Consider the following 18,245-nt stretch of genomic DNA (forward strand, 5'->3'; position numbering starts at 1 on the left):
CAAAAAAGGCTCCTTCCATGACCACTAATCCCCATTATTGTTTGAAAAAATCTCATAATGTATCTTCGAATCTCCATTATTGCAAAAAAAACCTTCTTCTATAACCAGCAATCTCCATTGCCAAGTGATCTTATGAGCATAACAGTGCCAGCTTAGTCAAATTCATCTCAGTTACCAATTGCTTAAAATTAATTTAGTAATCTAAGTTAAATAATTAAATAATGTGATTTAAGACAGAAAAGATAAGATAATAGAAACATTATATGGTAATGATTTCCTACTTTACATATTCAACTAATGAAATAGGGGGTCCTCTTACATAAAAGTATAAAGTATATAGAAGTATATATATATCTATACAGTAAGGGTAACTCTTTCTATACATTACATACAAAACATTGTCTATCTATCAATACTATCATACTTTTCTGTTTCATTAATTTTGCTACATTTACATTGAAAAGTACTGACATCGTAAACTGCAGTGTAGCAAAATGAATGAGAGAAAGTAGTAACTATGTTCCAAGTACCAAGAATGTCGAGAATCATGAAAATTGACAAGGATGGTATCCTGAACTTCAGTTTCAAGAACGTGCTGGCCTTTGAGCTTCAAGATAGACTATCATACAATGATGTTTCAGTGGCTTCGAGTCAAAAGGCAGCCAGCGCCCAACAGCTGAATAGAAATTTCAATCCGTGTAAGCATGCTTGGCCGACTCAAATCTTTCAGTATCAAGGCTATTGCGTTCTTGTGTAAACATGCCACACAGAAGCTATCCGTCTTACACAACAATCAAGAGCATGGTGTGCCTGCCCGAGAGATTGTAGATGGCGGGGGAGAAATTAACGCAATTGTTCCTGTTCGCTTAGTTGAAGAAATATGGAGAGTCCAAAACTTCCTTCAGATCAAAGTCGCCTCGCTCCGGTAGAGGTGGGAAAGATAGTGTGGGAAACGATTGCTGAAAACTTTCCAACAACTGTGGTGTGTTCGAGAAAAAATAAGTGAAAAGGTAATCAGTAAAATACAATAAGCATCATTCTGAAAATGTCATGTAGATTATGTTAACTTCAGTTCCATGTTTCAACTATTTTGAAGCTTTTGTCCAAGTCCTAGGGCCGAATTCAATATAGTTACACAATTCATTATTAATACGTTTTTACTCAAATGACACCGGGTCATGGCTAGGGGTTTTCAATGGGCCGGGCCCCCATTTTGAGCCCTAATCCAGCCTGTTATTAGAAGGGTTTTGTAAGGGCAATGCCGTAAATGGACCAGGCCAAAACGGGCTTTACTGCAATTAAAATGGAGCGGACTGTAAAAGGGCTTAATAAGGGCTATAAAATGGAGCGGGCTCTACTCATGGCAGAACTGAGCTTAGATTCTCCCCCAAGTATAACAAGGGGGAGAACATCAAGAATTCTGAGACTTATGTTATTTTGCCTTTGTTCTCCAACCGGGGAGGTCTTCGAGGCTTGTACTTTATCGTCGTGATCTTTTGATTTGGAATAAAAACAGATGTTTGAACCAGAAAACCGACAGAGCTTTAGAAGACCTACATTTTCCAATATTGGTTGTTCGTATAGTTCAACAAACTTTTCGCGAAGTATTCTGTTCATCTGATCCACATCACATGCATGAGTCCAGTATGAATCATGAACACCTATAATTATAGAACATAGATGGTTAAGCAAAAACAACATTTCATTAACCTGATTTAAAAGTTAAGGTAAGCGGAAAAACCTGCAAAGTTTAAGCCAGCCTTTTTGCAAGCAACTGCAGTCATCATCATATGCGAACCATCTAGGGAGTGAACAAAATTTGGTGGAAACGCTGTTCTCTGCCGCTTAATCATAATCTGCAACAATGAAAGTATTTCAATAATTCAAGCCCATGAAAGATGAACGAGAAGTTACACGTTAACTACACTGAACCAATCAGTGTGCAAAAACGTCAATTGGGTAAGTTCAGGTTCATCAATCTAGCACTGCAGTGCTGGCAATTTCAACATTTCCATTGCTCGTGTTATTTCTTGGCTTTGGAGAAATATAACAGGTCATCTTTATAAATCTTCGTTCACAGATTTGACATTCATTTTTTATTTACCAACTACTAGTCAACTTTCAAATCAACGCTAGTCAGGTAAGTGTCAGTTCAGGTCAGGTCGATTTTTTTCTCGGACTTGATGTGATAGAATATTGAATATTGCAATCATGGAGCTTGCCTCTTAAATTTTCGTCCATCTGTGTAGAACACCTAAAGTTGTACATAGTAGTTATATTGCCATCTAGTAATTCTATCGAGCAAAAAGATACAGGAAATGGATTTTGATATCCATGTCGTATATGGTTTCTCTATCGGGCCATCAGCTAATGCAATTTTCTCAAATATGCTAAAGCAACTTAACCTTTGGACATTATAGGACAATCATTAAGTTTTATCGGATCCGAATTCTGTTGATCCAATGCACCTGGAGCTGGAAAGATAGCGATCAAACAGCAATATAGGATTATAAACAAGAGACATACCTTTTCAGTCTCTCTTTCCAGGGTCAAAATCTGAAGAGATGTCCTAATCTGCATATTTATTTATCAAACAAGGTATATTACTCTTCCTAAAATGAATATCCAATAACAATAATGTCAAAGAGTTGCATAAACAAAAATAAATCAACATTAGAGATGGTCGATAACGAAGATTATACTTTAATCGTCATATTTAATACTGATCTAGAACTAAAGAAAAAAATTACAATGATTATTCTTCTCCAGATTTTACTATATTTCATTATGATTCGAAAATGAAGAATTATAAGATCTGGCTTCATCAAGAGTGAACATTTTTACATGCACCAATAACGATCAACATTTCTCTTGCATAAAAAAAACTTTGCCCTCATAGTTGTATCAATGATTCTCCACGTGTCTACCACGTCAATAATTAACCCCTCATCATAATCCTAATTTTGTTTCTCTTTTTATCTTACCCGTGATTTCCACACTATAAATGTTTTCCTCACTTATGCACTTCTTGGTCTCCCCGCTAACCTGCCTTGTCTCCAACATGCAAAGAATATTTATCTATATTTTTATAAAACATCAAAACTCTTAAGTACTTCCCTGAAGGAGTTCGAACAATACAACATTGGCATCTTCTTCATAGCTTAGATCTAATTCTTTTAATTGGCCCATTGATTCTAGAGGTTAATAATCATAAGCTCATCTGACGCCATATAAGTGACGAATTGGAAACCCTGCATACTTATCACTAAACACGAGTTTGGGAAGTGCAATACGTCACCGAGTACGGAATGCCTACGCGTAAAATTGAATTGGACTCATGTCATAAGATGTGAAAATTTTTATGCTATTAGTCACTAATCTACCACAACCCTCTTCCGCTCTTCGTTTAACCATGATTGAAACTGACGATGAATGGGCCATGGCAAGATTTAAAATGAGAAAAAAAAAAGCCAAAACTAAAAAAACGGATACTTATATACCAGATGTCTGCCTTTTTTGCAGTAAGGCTGCACAACAGGAAGACCTAGCGGTGTTGTCCACCTCACAGGCTGATTTTCTGATGCAATAATCTGCACAAATTTCAGCAAAATGCAGCACAAAATGTAAATTATAGTAAGGCAGACACACACACACTTAAAGAGAGAAAACAAAGATAATGTTGAAGAAGCCACATCTAAAAAATCTTGTACTAACAACTCAAAAATACTGTCCCAATCAAAATTAGGAATAAAAGTGCACTTGACTAAAAGACTTATTTGTACAGATTCTTAAATATCATAGGCAGTATTTTGTGATCAGCTTAACATTCTAAAGTACCACAGTTTTCAAGGTCCAGCATTGCTCATCAAAAATACTTTCGAGTCTCAAAATGTAATGATATAGTAATTAGTATGCAAGACAAACCTTTGCACATTCACCAAGCCAACTCATGATACTACGGGCAGCTTGAAACATCTCCCCCAATGCAGTCAATGTAATCTATTCAAACAGTAAAAGAGGCACAATCAGAAAATGTTAGAAAGCGCAAAAAACAAATCACAAAGCCAATCATCTTGCAAACAAATGCAGATTATGCACATCCTAAAACTAGCATTAAACATTTGTAGAATATCTTACTTTAGCAGTATAACAGGCTGCACCATAAAGTTCTGCGTCATCGCTGAATGCAGCACGTTCCTTCAACCTCCTCTTGATCTGCTCTCTAGCACCAACATAAGTGACACCATACACTGAGGTCATCACCGTCTGCTTGACCAATTTTCTGTCGATCTAAATACCCAATTTGAATATATGACGATTAATAAGGTGATGCATAACGGGTAGATTACAAATCGATAAATAATGTGACAAGTCTATGTTATTTGTCGAAATTCAGGAGTTGTTGAATGCCACAAACCTGAGTGACAAGCTGCCTTGCAAGTACAGCATCTGGAAACACAGTAGGGTCTTTTTCTGCATCTGCTTGCATGATGGCAAGAACCCTGTGTCAATAAATTTCATTCAATCGTCAGATTTGATTACATTGGTAGAAAATTATATTGACCCATCGATTTTTAATGGAACAATCGGGACACATATTTTGCATGACAGAGCAATTGAAAATCCAATGCTGGACAGTCAACATGACTTTAAGAATTGGAATATATGGTGTACCATCAAGACTTGTCAACCCTTAAGCCCCTTTCAAAAGAAAAGAATAAAATAAAAGAGTTCTCATCCACATAAATGGCATAGTAGCTGAAAATCATCTAGGATTGACCTTTCATGTACAAATTACAATACATGCAAGTGGTTTTGAGGCCTGAGGATATTATCATGTATTTCCTTCAATCCTTGAGAAGAATAAAATATTTGTTTTGATACTGGGGTAGGCTAGAAAAACCCTTACAGGCCTTCTCGTATGTGGTTAAAACCGAACCACTGTCACAAGGGTGAAAGAAAAAGCCCACAACCACTAGGCTAACCCATGATTCTCAGCAAAAGAAAAATAATTATAATGCAGATAAAAAACAAGCAAAGGGTCCTTACCTGGCAGCTATGCCCGAGTAAACATCTGCAGGTTTCTCACCAGCAACAAGATTGACAGCCTCTGCTCCCAACTGAAAAGCAAATGTTTACAATGAGAAAAACATAATTTTCTCCACCAATATCCTCTTGGTAGCTGGTTCCACTTTAATTAAACAATGGATATTGTATGAGCAGTGACCAAATACAAAACTTTTCCGTACAAAATAGTTCACAAGTTCACCTTACACTTGCAATGAAGTTGCTTTCTTTTAGAAATTAATTTAAATGCACATGCCAAATACAAAAAATAGTCGCTTTACAGTAAAAGAAAATAATGAAAACACCTTATCTCTCCCAAGAGCAGCATAATGCTGTAATCCATTGCATGAACCATCCTGTTTGAACAGAAAGGATCATGAATTAATTCAAGAAAGGAACCGCGTAAACCACTTTGACACAAAGTAAATAAATTTAATTAACAGGAACAAACAATATAATACACCCCAATATTCTAATATATGAGCTGTGTAGTGTCTATCATACATCAATGTCTCAGTAAGAACCTTCCCAATATAGCATTCAAAATAACTTTAGAATAGAAACCCATTGATTTGCTTGCCTGATGAACTGGAATATGTGAAATATACACCTCAGGACAGGGACTTCTCAGAGCTTCAGCTAATTCAATACAGACAGCCAAACACTGAAAAGGATCTTCCGCATTCAACCACCAACACCTTCCTTCCAGAGGCTTATCCACAGAATCAAATATTTCATCCAAATTGTTCTCGGTAAAAGCTAGTCGACCATCTAGAGATAATTTGTCAACGCCACCAGCATATAGATTTGCCACATGTATTTTTAACCAACGTAAACCTGCTTTTCCAAGGGCACGGCCCTCTGCAAACTCTAAAGCACCTCGACACATGTCAGACCCTAGATGGTTCAAGTATGGGTGCATGGGATATGCTCGCCCACGAAAATCAACATTATGTGGATAGAAAAATCCTTCCTCGTCCTTCATTTTTCGAGCAACCTACACTTAAAAAGATGTTAGCATCCTGTTTGTCCTAAGATAAACCCTAAGAAGACGGGTCAATAAATTGTTACTTACCGCAAGTTTGAGTTCTACATCACATCGTTGAGAATGCCTTTCCCGATTCTCCTTTTTCACAGACCTGAGTTTCCACTTCCATTTTTTAAGTTGAGTTTCATCATCATCATCTGGTTTTTCTGGCAAAAGAACCTGCAATAATAACACCAGCAAAAGTTAGGGGGAAAAGAGCGGAACACTAGGCAGAAAAACTGAAAGCTCATATGTGAAACTAAATAACTTTCAGAAAGGAAAGAAAGAGAAAACTCACATCATCTCGATCAACCAAATCAGCCAGACGACCTCCATAAGCCCATATCCTCTCAATGATGCTAAGAACTTTTCTATTTACCCTCCATTTCGTGTGTCCAAGTGTATCTAAGGCCTATAAAATTCATGATAAAAAGTATCATATTGCTGCAAAGGTAAAGCAGTTACAGGTGCTTAAGATTATTCCTACTAATTCTATAATTAGTGTCAGTTTAATGAGAATGCATGAAACAGATAGGAAGGAAGTGCAAAGCAAAATCATTTTCCTTGTCTGACCTCAAAGACTGATTCTAGCTGTTCCACAGGGGCTCTCTTAACTGCTTCCCGCTGATGTTTGCATCCATGAGTTCGCATGACAAATGATCGCAAAACCAAGTACGCACCTTTGTCATAACTAGTACGAGAAAACAAAAAGATAACAAATCACATTCAGTTAAATTTTGGAGCCAAATTCACCAGGATACTTTGGAAGTAATAAACATCAGGCCTTTAAAAGATTTAAAGTACAAACTGGGATCAAATAACAATGAGGTTGTTTACAATACTACAAGCATAACTTACAACTCACATAAATAAGAAGCATAAATAATCAAATGTAGCTTTTACTAGTCTATTATAATTCAAAACCAACGAACTATAAATCTTCGGTCCATTGAATATAGACATGAACAAAAACTGATGCATGTTAAGGATGTCAATTTGAAGGACTTCGAAGCTTGAAGCGAACAGTGAATAAGTAATGAGAAGTATTGTTAGGAAAAAATGCAATATTAATTAAGACGTGGTGTTCATTGGCAATCCAATAATCAATTAAGTGGTGGTTCAGATTCAATATTCAGCATATTACCAAGTCCAAAACTACACAAAGATAAAGTGAGCATGATACACAAAATCGATGCAGCTGTTTGATACCATAAAGAACTTCATAAACACAAAGTTATTTACATTAAAATACTAGTGTGGACATACCTAGTCCATTTTTCGGGCGGTACCAGCATTGGCATATAGGGGATCACCATGTGCCTTGGCTGCAGCAGAAACAAATATTTTTTAATGATAACTGTGGTTTCAAACATTATAAAGTCTAAATAAGAGTAGGGACAGGGGTAAAAGAAAGATCACAACAGCAAGCCTGCATACTTTTCAGTGGGTCTAAATCAAGGCATCAACAGGGTAAGAGAAAGATCGCAACAGAAAGTATGCATGCTTTTCAGCTGAAATTCATGATAAAACACGCACAGAAGATTCATAATACTCTAATAGATGTAAATAAATAAGTTTTTTGTACTTTCAAAACTCACAGTTTTCTCTAGACCATTGATAATCAGCGGGTCACATTCGATTATCCCATATCTTCGACCAGTTTTTCTGCCAACAAGAACCATAACTAGTCAAATAGACCAAATCAAACAAATTAATGGATTGAAGATAGATAAGTCATTACTTGTTCTCACGTCCACAATTCCTTAATGAGTGCACAAACGCAGGCCGGATGTCAGGAGGATCACAAGCTGACTGATTAGCTGGAGGTTGTATGTATGCAGTATTGATTAGCATCTCAATCAGACGGCTCCCAACCTACAACAAAGAAAAGATGACGCCACATTTTCATCAATGAAAGAAGGTACAAGGTCAGGAAACAGCAACTACCTTAGCCTTTGCATCTGCACCCCATGGCTTAGAGTCATCATGAGAAGCAACTATTTTCAGGGCTTGTTTTCGCTTTTGCTTCTTGATTAAGTTATCCACACTTTTTCTCAAATGCTGTTGCTTTTGAATCTCAGCATCAAAGCCACCTTCCTCAGAAGTTCTATTTTGGTCACCCTTTTTCTTCTTTGTTTTCTCTAAAAACATGTGTATCCTTACCTATACATCCGAAGTACCACACTAAATGACAAAATGCATCACAGCTTAGCACTACTTCCTCTAGTTTTATTGTTAGTTACATTTCTTGTTCCCATGCTATCCGGTGCACAACTTTGACTCTTAATATCTCTAGTTGCGCATAATTAAAAGGTATAAAAGCTTGATGTTATAAAAAATGCAAGAAGAATCGGATAAGGTCTCATTGGACTGTGTTTTATTCTCATACATAGAGAACAAGAACTAAAATAATATTGCTTGATAAACAGTAATTATTATGCAACTGTAACAATTAATAAGAACCAAAGGTAGTATTACTTATTAAAAACACTTAGAAGATAATACAAGATTACTCACTTCTTGTTCAACGGCTTCGCCTATGGCACACGCAACTGGAACAACCTTTGCAGTGCCATATCCACTTCCAGTCATTAACATTCCCATCAACTTATGCATTGTTATAATTGCCATCATATCTGCAGGTAATTGATCAAAATACAATGCATATCCAGCTCTACACCTCCCTTGCCTAATCAATTCTTGCTCTTCCATAATGCTATCCCTTAATGGTTCAAACCAATCAAGAAACAATGACTTGACATAAGGCAAATTAGGAGCTAGCTTAAGCTCACACATATCAGCCAAAAGCTCCCTATATTCATTTGCTGCCTGTTGCCATGACTCAGTTTCAAGCTTTATTTGCCTATTCCTAAGAGTGTGGTACCTAAAAGGCGGCAAACCCACAACAACTTTCGGCTTATGTTGCCTTAATTCCCTCCATTTTTCCCTCTTCTCTTCTTTTCTCATCTCCTCCACTAATTCCTGAATTTCATCAAACAATGAAAGATCATCCTCAAAATCAGTTGAGCTCACTAACTCAGCTTCAACAACACTAGCATACCCTTTTGGACACAAAATATTTGAATTAGGTTGAATACCCAAAAATACTGAAATGGGGTTTTCCACAAACTCTTCATTCAGCAAAAACCCACCATTTCTACAAATACCAACCTCAGAAAAGTTGAATTTTTTACAAAACCCTAATTGAAATGACCTAATTTTCAAGTTCTCACAACTAAATAAATCAGAAGTAACCCCTAAAAAGCTGTAATTACGCGAAAGATTAAATCTATTCAAACATAACCTTGAATTTCTTGTAATTGCATGTTTACCCACATTTCCCCACATAATTCTGGAATCAAATAATTGGTTTACCAGAAAATTGCTACTTGATTTATAAACTGGAATGGAATAATCAAAACTCTGCGAGAAATTTGCAGGAAGTGTAGAGAGATTACTACTAGACATCAACATGTAATTGATAAAATTTTAAATGAAAATGTAGAAATTGAAGAGTTGAAATAGATAAATAAGTTGGCTTTTTTTCCCAGAAATATGATGGTGATGAGACTCAAACCAGCTTGGACTGGTATAAAGATTAAACCTATACTGTTGAAAACCCCTCCTAAAACCTTTGTTTTTGCTGCTCTTTTTTTGTGTTAGGAAAACCGTCGACAAATAGATTTTAGGAGAATACTAGCCAAAAAAGATATTTTACTTTCTAAAATATCTTGCAACATTACATTTTACAAAATTACATTACATCAATATCATTAAGAATATCCACTTAAACTAAAATTTAAAGGTTTGATAACGCAACTTTAACCTTGTATTACTTACAAAACATTTGTTTTTGATTCATTTAAAACACATATCAGTTCACGTGCAACTTCGCTAAAATAAAAATTGTACATGATAAGATAAGTAATTTTTACTATAATCAGAACTATGAATCTGAAGACTTATCTAAATACATACAACTTGCTAAAAAATCTTCAAGAAATTTTAACATGGGATCTCCAATATTATCAATGGGGTATTGACATTAATAGATAGAGTTTGTGTCTTTTTAAACTAATATTAAATATTAATTTACAACAAGAGAAACAACTCATTAGTGTTTGAATTCAAGTCATTGTTCGATTGTTTGACTCGGGAGTTGATCCCTCAAGATGAGTTTTTTAGCTATATTACTTGAATTTGGGTACGGATATCAAAACAATTATTAATTTTATTATCCAATACAACTATTTTTCATGTGAGCTTTTAGAAACAAATAAAAAGAAGGCTAAAAAGACTTCTAATTCAAAGGCTAGTTTAAGAACAAACCTAGTATAAAGTATTTTCTCCATTTTTTAAATTGCACCATTTCTCATAAAAAGTTGTCACGTATTTAGCATAAATATTAAATTGGTACTTCAAAAAAAAATGAATGTATTAGTATTCCTAGTCTACACTCAAACTTTAACTTTGATTGTTCTTGTATTCATCAATCTGTCAGATTCTGCGTCTGACTATTGCTTTCTTGTCTCATGAATGAAGATGGAACTGTGCAGAAAACTGTTGAGTAAAAGTACATAATCATGCTGCTATTAGCTGGTGCAAACTGTGGAATTACCAGATTCGATTTCTCTGAATCTCGATCATTCAGTATCCGACCCATTCTAATTCAGCTCAATTTATTCAGATTAACGTCGCCTGAGACTATACCCTGCATTTACGGCCATGGCCTGCCTCAGACCATGATCAATGGTTCCACAGTATACGACAACTGCCAGAGAGTAGACTGATAGAAAAACAAAATCTTGCACTACAGAATTTAGCTGTCGCTTATGAACTCGAGCTGCAGACGACCTGATTGTACCATCTGCTTTACGTGACCGGGGACAACACAGGGATGAATTGTACCATGGTATGGGGTCTAGCTAAGACCAGCCCGAGACCAACGATTCAACACTATGCTGCAACTAGCGCAGAGTGAACTGATAGCAGATATGTTTTTCCATCACGGAAAAAAATTGAGACTTCAAGACCATAGATCTCTCAAACCCTGATAAGGAATCTGAAATTTCGGAATTGATATGGTACAACGCTGTTTAATTAGTACACGATAGCTCTCGCTTTTTGGTCATAGTATACAACTAAACATTGGACACACCACAGGTAAACTTTATTCATCCCGACAGACCAAAAAACTGATGTACAGTACACAAAATCTGCCCCAATCAACAAATTCCTGTTATTTCTCTAAACGCCGAGGAAAAGAATCCCAAACCCCCTAATTATCTCTAATATGTAGTATGAAGGAAGAAAATGTTCAATCTAATCTGTGAACTGGTCTCTTCTTTCTCCTTACCCTGTGGCAGAAGGCCTGAAACAATCAATATTGCGAAACCCCACTGATCTCATCATCTCTCCAAATCTGCAGTAAGAAAATGCATCAAATAATAGTTAGAAGATATGTTAAATCTGCTTAAAAGGAAAAAATGACAGTGCCAATAGATGTTCGTAGGGGCAGTTTGGTAGACGGTTGACACGTATCGGAATCAAGCTAAACCTTCCTTGAAAATAGAAAACTGGAGACTTATTTGGTTAACAAAATATCAAACTTTCCATAAGTTTTTTGCCTAATGTTAGATAAATGGAACTTCCCACATGCAACTTCTTGTAGTCAACTAAACAATATTCTACACTTCCTAGGAAATTGAATTCAAGGAGTGAAATTTCCTATGTTGAACCAAACCACAACAGAACATTTTGGGTATAACTGACCTATCAACACTGTTCCGAGCTTTATCAGGCCGTTCAATAGAGTTATTTGCTTTGTCAGGAAAATCCACACTCTTCCTTGATTTCTCTTTCTTGTCTGTGCTAGTTCTGGACTTGTCTTTTACGTCTGCGCTTTTCCTTGGTTTTTCTTTCTTATCCATACTTTCTCTAGGCATCTCTCTTTGATCAGCACTCGGTCTTGATTTACTATCTCGACAATCTGTGCTGCTCCGAGGATAATCTGAACTCAATCCGGATCCACTTCTTAAATGTGGTGATTTCTCTATAACCGATATGAATTTTTTGAGATGTTTGATGTACTCCGGATAAAGCTCTAAGTCACAGTGATTGCCACCTTTAACCCATAGTGGTTCATACTTTTCTTTACATTGCTCCCACAGTTGCTTACCATGAGACCAATCAACCACATCGTCAGCTGTCCCCTGCAGCACAAACATAAACATATCATTTTTCGTTGTTAAGAAATGGTGGACAACAAATTTCTATTTGGAACAATGAAGGTATGGAGCTCATTGTGTCGCTCCCATGGTCAAGTTTGCACTCTGCCCAACTACTTTGTAAGAGAACTTTAGAGCCAAAAGTTTCCAAGGGAGTGTCAATCATTTCCCTGAAAATCGATGACGGCAGCCAAATCAAATATAACATTTTCATTACCCCAATGCAACTAAGTGGCTCCCACCTAGGTGGGGTTTGGGGGTCGATTGTATGCAACCTGACCCTCGTTACTTGTTACTAATAACAAAGAGGTTGTTTTTGATTGACCTTTGATAGCAAATATCAAAAGCAATTTCACATAAATAAGAAGTGTACATAATATAAAAATTGAAGCTTTTCATCCCAATTTGGTGAAGCCACACAATGCAATGTATGAAAACAAACCTTAAACATACCGGGATTCATAATCTTCCCTCACAAACATGAATTCCAATACTGGGATTCATAATCTTCCCTCACAAACATGAATTCCAAAACTTTGACTAATATTAAAATGAAGGGGGTGTTTGGCAATTGGCTATTAGTTGTTGGCTGTTGTCTTTTTTAGTTGGCTTGTTTGACCAGCTGGAAATGTTGGCTGTTTTTGACCAGCTAAAAAGCTAGCTGTTTGTGGAGATGTTTGGTAAATTTGAGTATTGGCTGTTGGTTGTTTATTAGAGAAAAAGTGGGCCAACAAGTCAAAAGCCAACAAAAAAACCTAGCTGGAGCAGCCTTTTCATTTTGGCTTAAAAGCCAGCTTTTCAGCTGCTTTAAAAGCCATTTACCAAACACTTTTTTGGCTGTTTGACCAACCATCAAGCCAAAAGCCAACCAAAAAGATAAGAACCATGCACCCCCAAAGTCTATAATCCTGAATCCACTCATACTACCAACAGGGAAAAGGCAAGTCAGACTTTCCTTCTGCAATGAGCCTCTAAATACCTTACTATGTCTTACAGCTATAAGACAGATGGATGAACAATGTTAGGAAGGAGAGTTAGCAGCATTTTTAGCCTATTACTTCATTTTGCTATCGAGTGCCAGAAAAGGAGAATCACATATTTCACTCCAGGTTCACTTCCAAGTTTAGTATGCTTGCAAAATACAGAGGAATGCATCAGAAGAGTCCAATCATTCAACAGAAGTACTATGACTTATGCAAGCGAACAATCAACTCCTTCGAGAATCTTAGAATCCAATCATGGCTTCCATGATTCCACCAACAACCACAGAGGTACGAACACAACCACGCCTCAGGAACATTGGAGTTTAGACCATACCATGAACGACCAAGGGCTTGGTCAAAAGTTTTTTGAGTGAAAAATTAAATACAGAAAGAACATTATGGTTATGAAGTTCCTCTCTCTTTTATCCATTTCCTCTCGATCGAAAGGGATTAAGGAGATTGGTGATTTACAATGCTATTAGCTTCCCCCTTCTAGTGTAGGCTTTCTGCTTGCTAGGCTTCTTCCACCTCTTTGTGTCCTGTTTTCTTTTCTTGACTAAACCTGATGGATATACGTCTATTTGGTTCTTGTCCGATACCATTTGAACTGGGAGCGGCAAAACCAACATTACTCACTCACGTACTCAAGATAGGAGCAGGCAAACAATCCTAGAACATGTTTTTCAAGGAGTTTGGAAACTAAATATGCTCAAGACATAAGCCACCAACTGTCGTTAAAAAAGTTGACTCAGGACTCCAATGATATCCATTTTCCAACTTACCAATAAGTTTCTTTTAAATTTCTTCTCATCAAATTTGTTTATAGTTAACAACATACATGTTTCCAAAGTACCCTTATAATGTTGATACCTTCTTTCAATCCTAAAGCAAACTGATATGATAAAACTCTCCCAACTCCCATGATTACAGGTAGCATTTCCAACTATTTCTAGTCAATAGCCAATATTCCACTATAGATCAACCATATCACCAAAACAAGATGTTCTAAAATAAGGATAAGGGCACCCTTGTCTTATTCTCTTTAAAAAGTTAAAAGCAGCAAACACTTCAAGGAATCAAGTGAATTAAGGTCTGAGTATACTTACATGAATTACCAAAACAGGGCAACCAACCAACGGTATTTTGTCAATATTCTGCATTGCATAGAAACAAAATTAGACGAACAGTTATTTCATATCTTCCAACATTTTAATTCCATGGTAACCAATCAACCCACCTTATATATGTCAAACCAATAAGACCTCTTTACTGGATACATAACCCGAAGGCCAGACATAATTGGACTATGAAGAACAATAGCTCTCAATTTTGGTAACCGAGTAGCTAAGTCTAATGTAGGCCCACTTCCAACAGATTGCCCGTATAATATAACATCTTCCGCCTTCACTCCATATCTTTCAACAAGACATCTATATGCAGCCTCTATGTCTGAATAAGTGTTCTGCTCACTTGGCTGCAATACAAGCAGAGTTAACTCTTCAATTTTGTTAAATCATCAAATCAAAAGCTTGACTCAATGCATAAGCTGCAAAAGAATGTGTAGCATTCCATGATAAAATAAACTACCTTTCCAGTAGACTGTCCGTACCCAGAATAATCATACCTGCAAAGCAACACAAAAATTGCACACTCCTGTGAAAACTTCATCCTTAAGCCAGAAGCATCAGCCTTGAATCATAAGGTAGATAACTTCCAACTGATGCAAACAGATTGTAATTGAAATTTGAAATTCAAATTAGCTCAAGTTAATAACGCCAAAAAACCAATGTTTATTCCCATCAAAATCATGGGGCCGAATAGTAACTTTTCATATCCTCATCTAAACTATTCTGTGATTCTATTTACAAGAGAGAACAGTTGAATCTTTCATAAGCCAGATACAAAATCGATCACCACAAAAACACGTAAATAACCAATTTCAAGTCCCTAACCACCTCAACCTAATTACCTGATCTTTTTCATGCACAACAACTGTATCAAAACAAGCTCCCATACTTTCAAAACTTTTTTTAAAAGCAATCAAACAATTCCTAGTTTCCTACAAAACTACAACCAAAACAAAGGAAAACAAATAATAATGGGAAATGTTCAAATTTGAAGTAGCTTTTGCTTTCCTTTTTACCCCATCAAACTAAACACAACCAACAAATTGTAGGGAGAAAATCAATTAAACAGTGCTTTCCGCACTGTAACACATAAGCACCCAAATCAACTGTTTATTGATGCCATCAAATCAACTACAATAAAATACTAATCAGTCACATGAAAACAAAAAGAATGATAACTAAAAAAAACAGAAATTCAAATTATTTATTCAATCAAATTAACCACAATCAACAAATTGGAAGGAAAGATCAATTAACAGTGCCTTCCCACTACAATATCAAAACACCCAAATCAAAAAAAAAAAAAAAAAAAAGCCATCAAATCAACTACAGAAAAACACTTATCAATCACATAAACACAAAAGAATGATAATCAGAAAACAGAAATTTGTATTGTTTTACCCCATCAAATTGACTTTAAGATGAATACTAAGCTCTCCAAAAAGCTCATACATCTGGCCCAAATCAGCAGCATTACCATGAGAGTAAAGAACAGTGAGTTTTGCCAAAGGATTTCTCATAAAAATAGCCACAATTTCATTCCCTCTTTTTGTACATAACTTCAAAACATCTGCATTTTCTCTTTCCGCCACATCAGTCATCTTCAACTTCCCTGTCCCGTCCTCCATCACCACCTTATACGACGGTGGGTCTGGTGGAAAAAAGGCAAATTTAGCCGCCATTGTAGATGTCACCCCACCCATTTTTATACGACTCAAATAAGGTAAATTTGGTTTAATTATAATACAATTACAATCAAATGTTTTTTCAAATGACTAACTTTGATTGAATATGCTGAAATCAGTAAGAAAATACCAGCATTAAATTCTGCTTAGAATAAAAAGATATTACAGCTAAGGAAAAGAGCAAATTAGCTTAAATTTCAACAAAATTAGTACAAATAGATAGATTTCAAACAAATCAATACTTGCGATTTACGAAGAACAACTTCTTATAATGTTACAAATAATTAGCTTAAAAAAGAGCAAATTAACAAAAAAAACAGAGCATTTAATCAAAGAATATAAGTTTACCAGAAATTGGATTTCTCACAACGGTTAAGAATTCAAAATTGAAGAAACAACAGCAATTATTACTAATTTAAGCTAAAATAATGTAAAGATAAAAAATTTTGAAGAATTCAAAAAAAAAGGGGGGTTTTCTTGAATTGAAATGAATGAATTAGTTTCTCTCTCTATGTACACGATGAATCATCGAAATCTACAACAATTGCATTAAATTAGGGTTAGGGTTTCCAGGGAGAGAAAAAAAATTAGAGTTTGTGGAAATCGGCAGAAAGTTAAGTGTTAGATCTGTGTTGGATTCTTATAACGGGTAAATTTAGTAAGGAGGGAAATACCAAAAGGACATTAATTTATAAAGACTAAAGAGTGTTTCCCGGCGTTTAAAATGAGGTGGCACGTGCGACGGAATTTGAGAAGAGGGATGATGAGGGAATGGGGATAGGTGGCTTGTGGAGGTATTTCATAAATTAGGGTTGTTGTGTTGTTGGCGTTGGCTGTTGGTTATTTGTCGAAGTTTGGTATAATTTTTTATATATATATTTGTTTATATTAGTTTTTAAGTTATTTAGATATGTTTGTTGTTATAGAAATATTTGATGAAATTATCTAATTGATTGTTGGATGTTAATCACTTCAAAAAGGATGCGGAGATAGCGACAGCAAATGACGAACATTTTGTCCCTCATTACTTGCTTCGTTGCTAAAAAACTCGCTAAGTTATCGCCAAATTGGTGACCGCCAACCCCCGGCCCGTCGCCCGCCAATAATCCGAAAGATACCCTCATGTCCCATACGACCACGCCAGTTCGTCACATGTATGTGCCTTTATTATTGTCCCTTGACTATAGCTAATAATTATTTGATATTAATACACAACATATTGTTCATACAATATATTATAAAGGTAGGTGATCTTAGTATCTTTTCTTGTTGCATATCACCTTTTTGAGAAATTTAAAATGGGTTGAAATTAAGGTACTTTTTATTTTATCGAGAAATTAAAAATGTGATTTATAATGATTTTTTTTTTTATGAATGATGTTTTAACACATTTGTGATAATGTATTCTAAAGTTATCCAATAAATTAAAATATGGGCTTGTAGTACTTTAGATAAGGAGTCATTAAAGAAAAGTTTTATGAGTTTTAAACAAAGTGTTCAAACATAATTTTAATCACTTTAAATAAGCATAACTTAATTGTTCAAACATATTTTTATTCACTTTTAAACATTTTGAGAATGATGTATTTTAGAACATAAATTATTTTGAACAAATTCATAACTTGAAATAATATGTTATTATAAAGAGCTCATTCTTTTTCATTTTCATAGTTGTCTAGTTAACAAAAAAATATATATGAAAGTTTATAAGATAAAATGGACAATCAACAAGAGATCTTCAGAGGATATGACATTTTAGTTAAAATTTTAAAAGTAATTCTTATTTTCAGTATTAATTATATTCAGTACATGTTTTTATAATGTCAAATAACTAATACAATAAAAAAAAATAATATGATATATAAGAGCTAACAATTGTATATTTTACTAAAATTAAAATTATCGATTTATTCAAAGCTTATTACTTCGGTTATAAATTGATCTCCACAGTATAATTTATCAAAGCAAAGATTAGAAATTGTGATTTGTGATCATTGTTTATATATATTTCAAAAGATAAGATGACAGTGGTTCATGGAAGAGGGCACTACTAATTATTTTTTATGTTAATATTAATTTTGTGAAAAAAAAATGTGGGGTAGGTTTGCTTCTTTGATCTTAGCATGGAA

The 18,245-nt window shown here is 35.2% G+C and overlaps 2 protein-coding genes across 3 annotated transcripts; both read right to left on the minus strand.

Annotated features, from left to right (window-relative positions):
* Positions 1–270: 270 nt before the first annotated feature.
* On the minus strand, positions 271–9,762 carry LOC130802158 (DNA-directed RNA polymerase 2B, chloroplastic/mitochondrial-like). Its single transcript, XM_057666069.1, has 19 exons — positions 8,612–9,762; positions 8,042–8,257; positions 7,836–7,969; positions 7,693–7,759; positions 7,361–7,419; positions 6,668–6,785; positions 6,393–6,506; positions 6,143–6,274; positions 5,648–6,064; positions 5,373–5,423; positions 5,050–5,120; positions 4,418–4,502; positions 4,138–4,290; positions 3,925–3,999; positions 3,501–3,590; positions 2,527–2,574; positions 1,742–1,856; positions 1,558–1,661; positions 271–977 (listed from the first exon to the last, which is right to left on the minus strand). Exons 1-19 carry the CDS (start codon positions 9,566–9,568, stop codon positions 867–869), a joined length of 3,117 nt encoding a protein of 1,038 aa, XP_057522052.1. The 5' UTR covers positions 9,569–9,762; the 3' UTR covers positions 271–866.
* Positions 9,763–10,292: 530 nt separating this feature from the next.
* On the minus strand, positions 10,293–16,937 carry LOC130802159 (uncharacterized). Of its 2 annotated transcripts, XM_057666072.1 has the most exons (7): positions 16,465–16,937; positions 15,833–16,082; positions 14,892–14,928; positions 14,542–14,778; positions 14,411–14,458; positions 11,867–12,306; positions 10,293–11,516 (listed from the first exon to the last, which is right to left on the minus strand). In XM_057666072.1, the coding sequence occupies exons 2-7, from the start codon at positions 16,057–16,059 to the stop codon at positions 11,447–11,449; spliced, it is 1,059 nt and encodes a 352-aa protein (XP_057522055.1). In that variant the 5' UTR covers positions 16,060–16,082; positions 16,465–16,937; the 3' UTR covers positions 10,293–11,446. The 2 variants fall into 2 exon arrangements, with proteins under 2 accessions (XP_057522055.1, XP_057522053.1); XM_057666070.1 differs by having other exon boundaries at positions 15,833–16,898.
* Positions 16,938–18,245: the final 1,308 nt, after the last annotated feature.

This window comes from Amaranthus tricolor, chromosome 16, assembly GCF_026212465.1.
Source record: "Amaranthus tricolor cultivar Red isolate AtriRed21 chromosome 16, ASM2621246v1, whole genome shotgun sequence".
Lineage (NCBI taxonomy): Eukaryota > Viridiplantae > Streptophyta > Magnoliopsida > Caryophyllales > Amaranthaceae > Amaranthus > Amaranthus tricolor.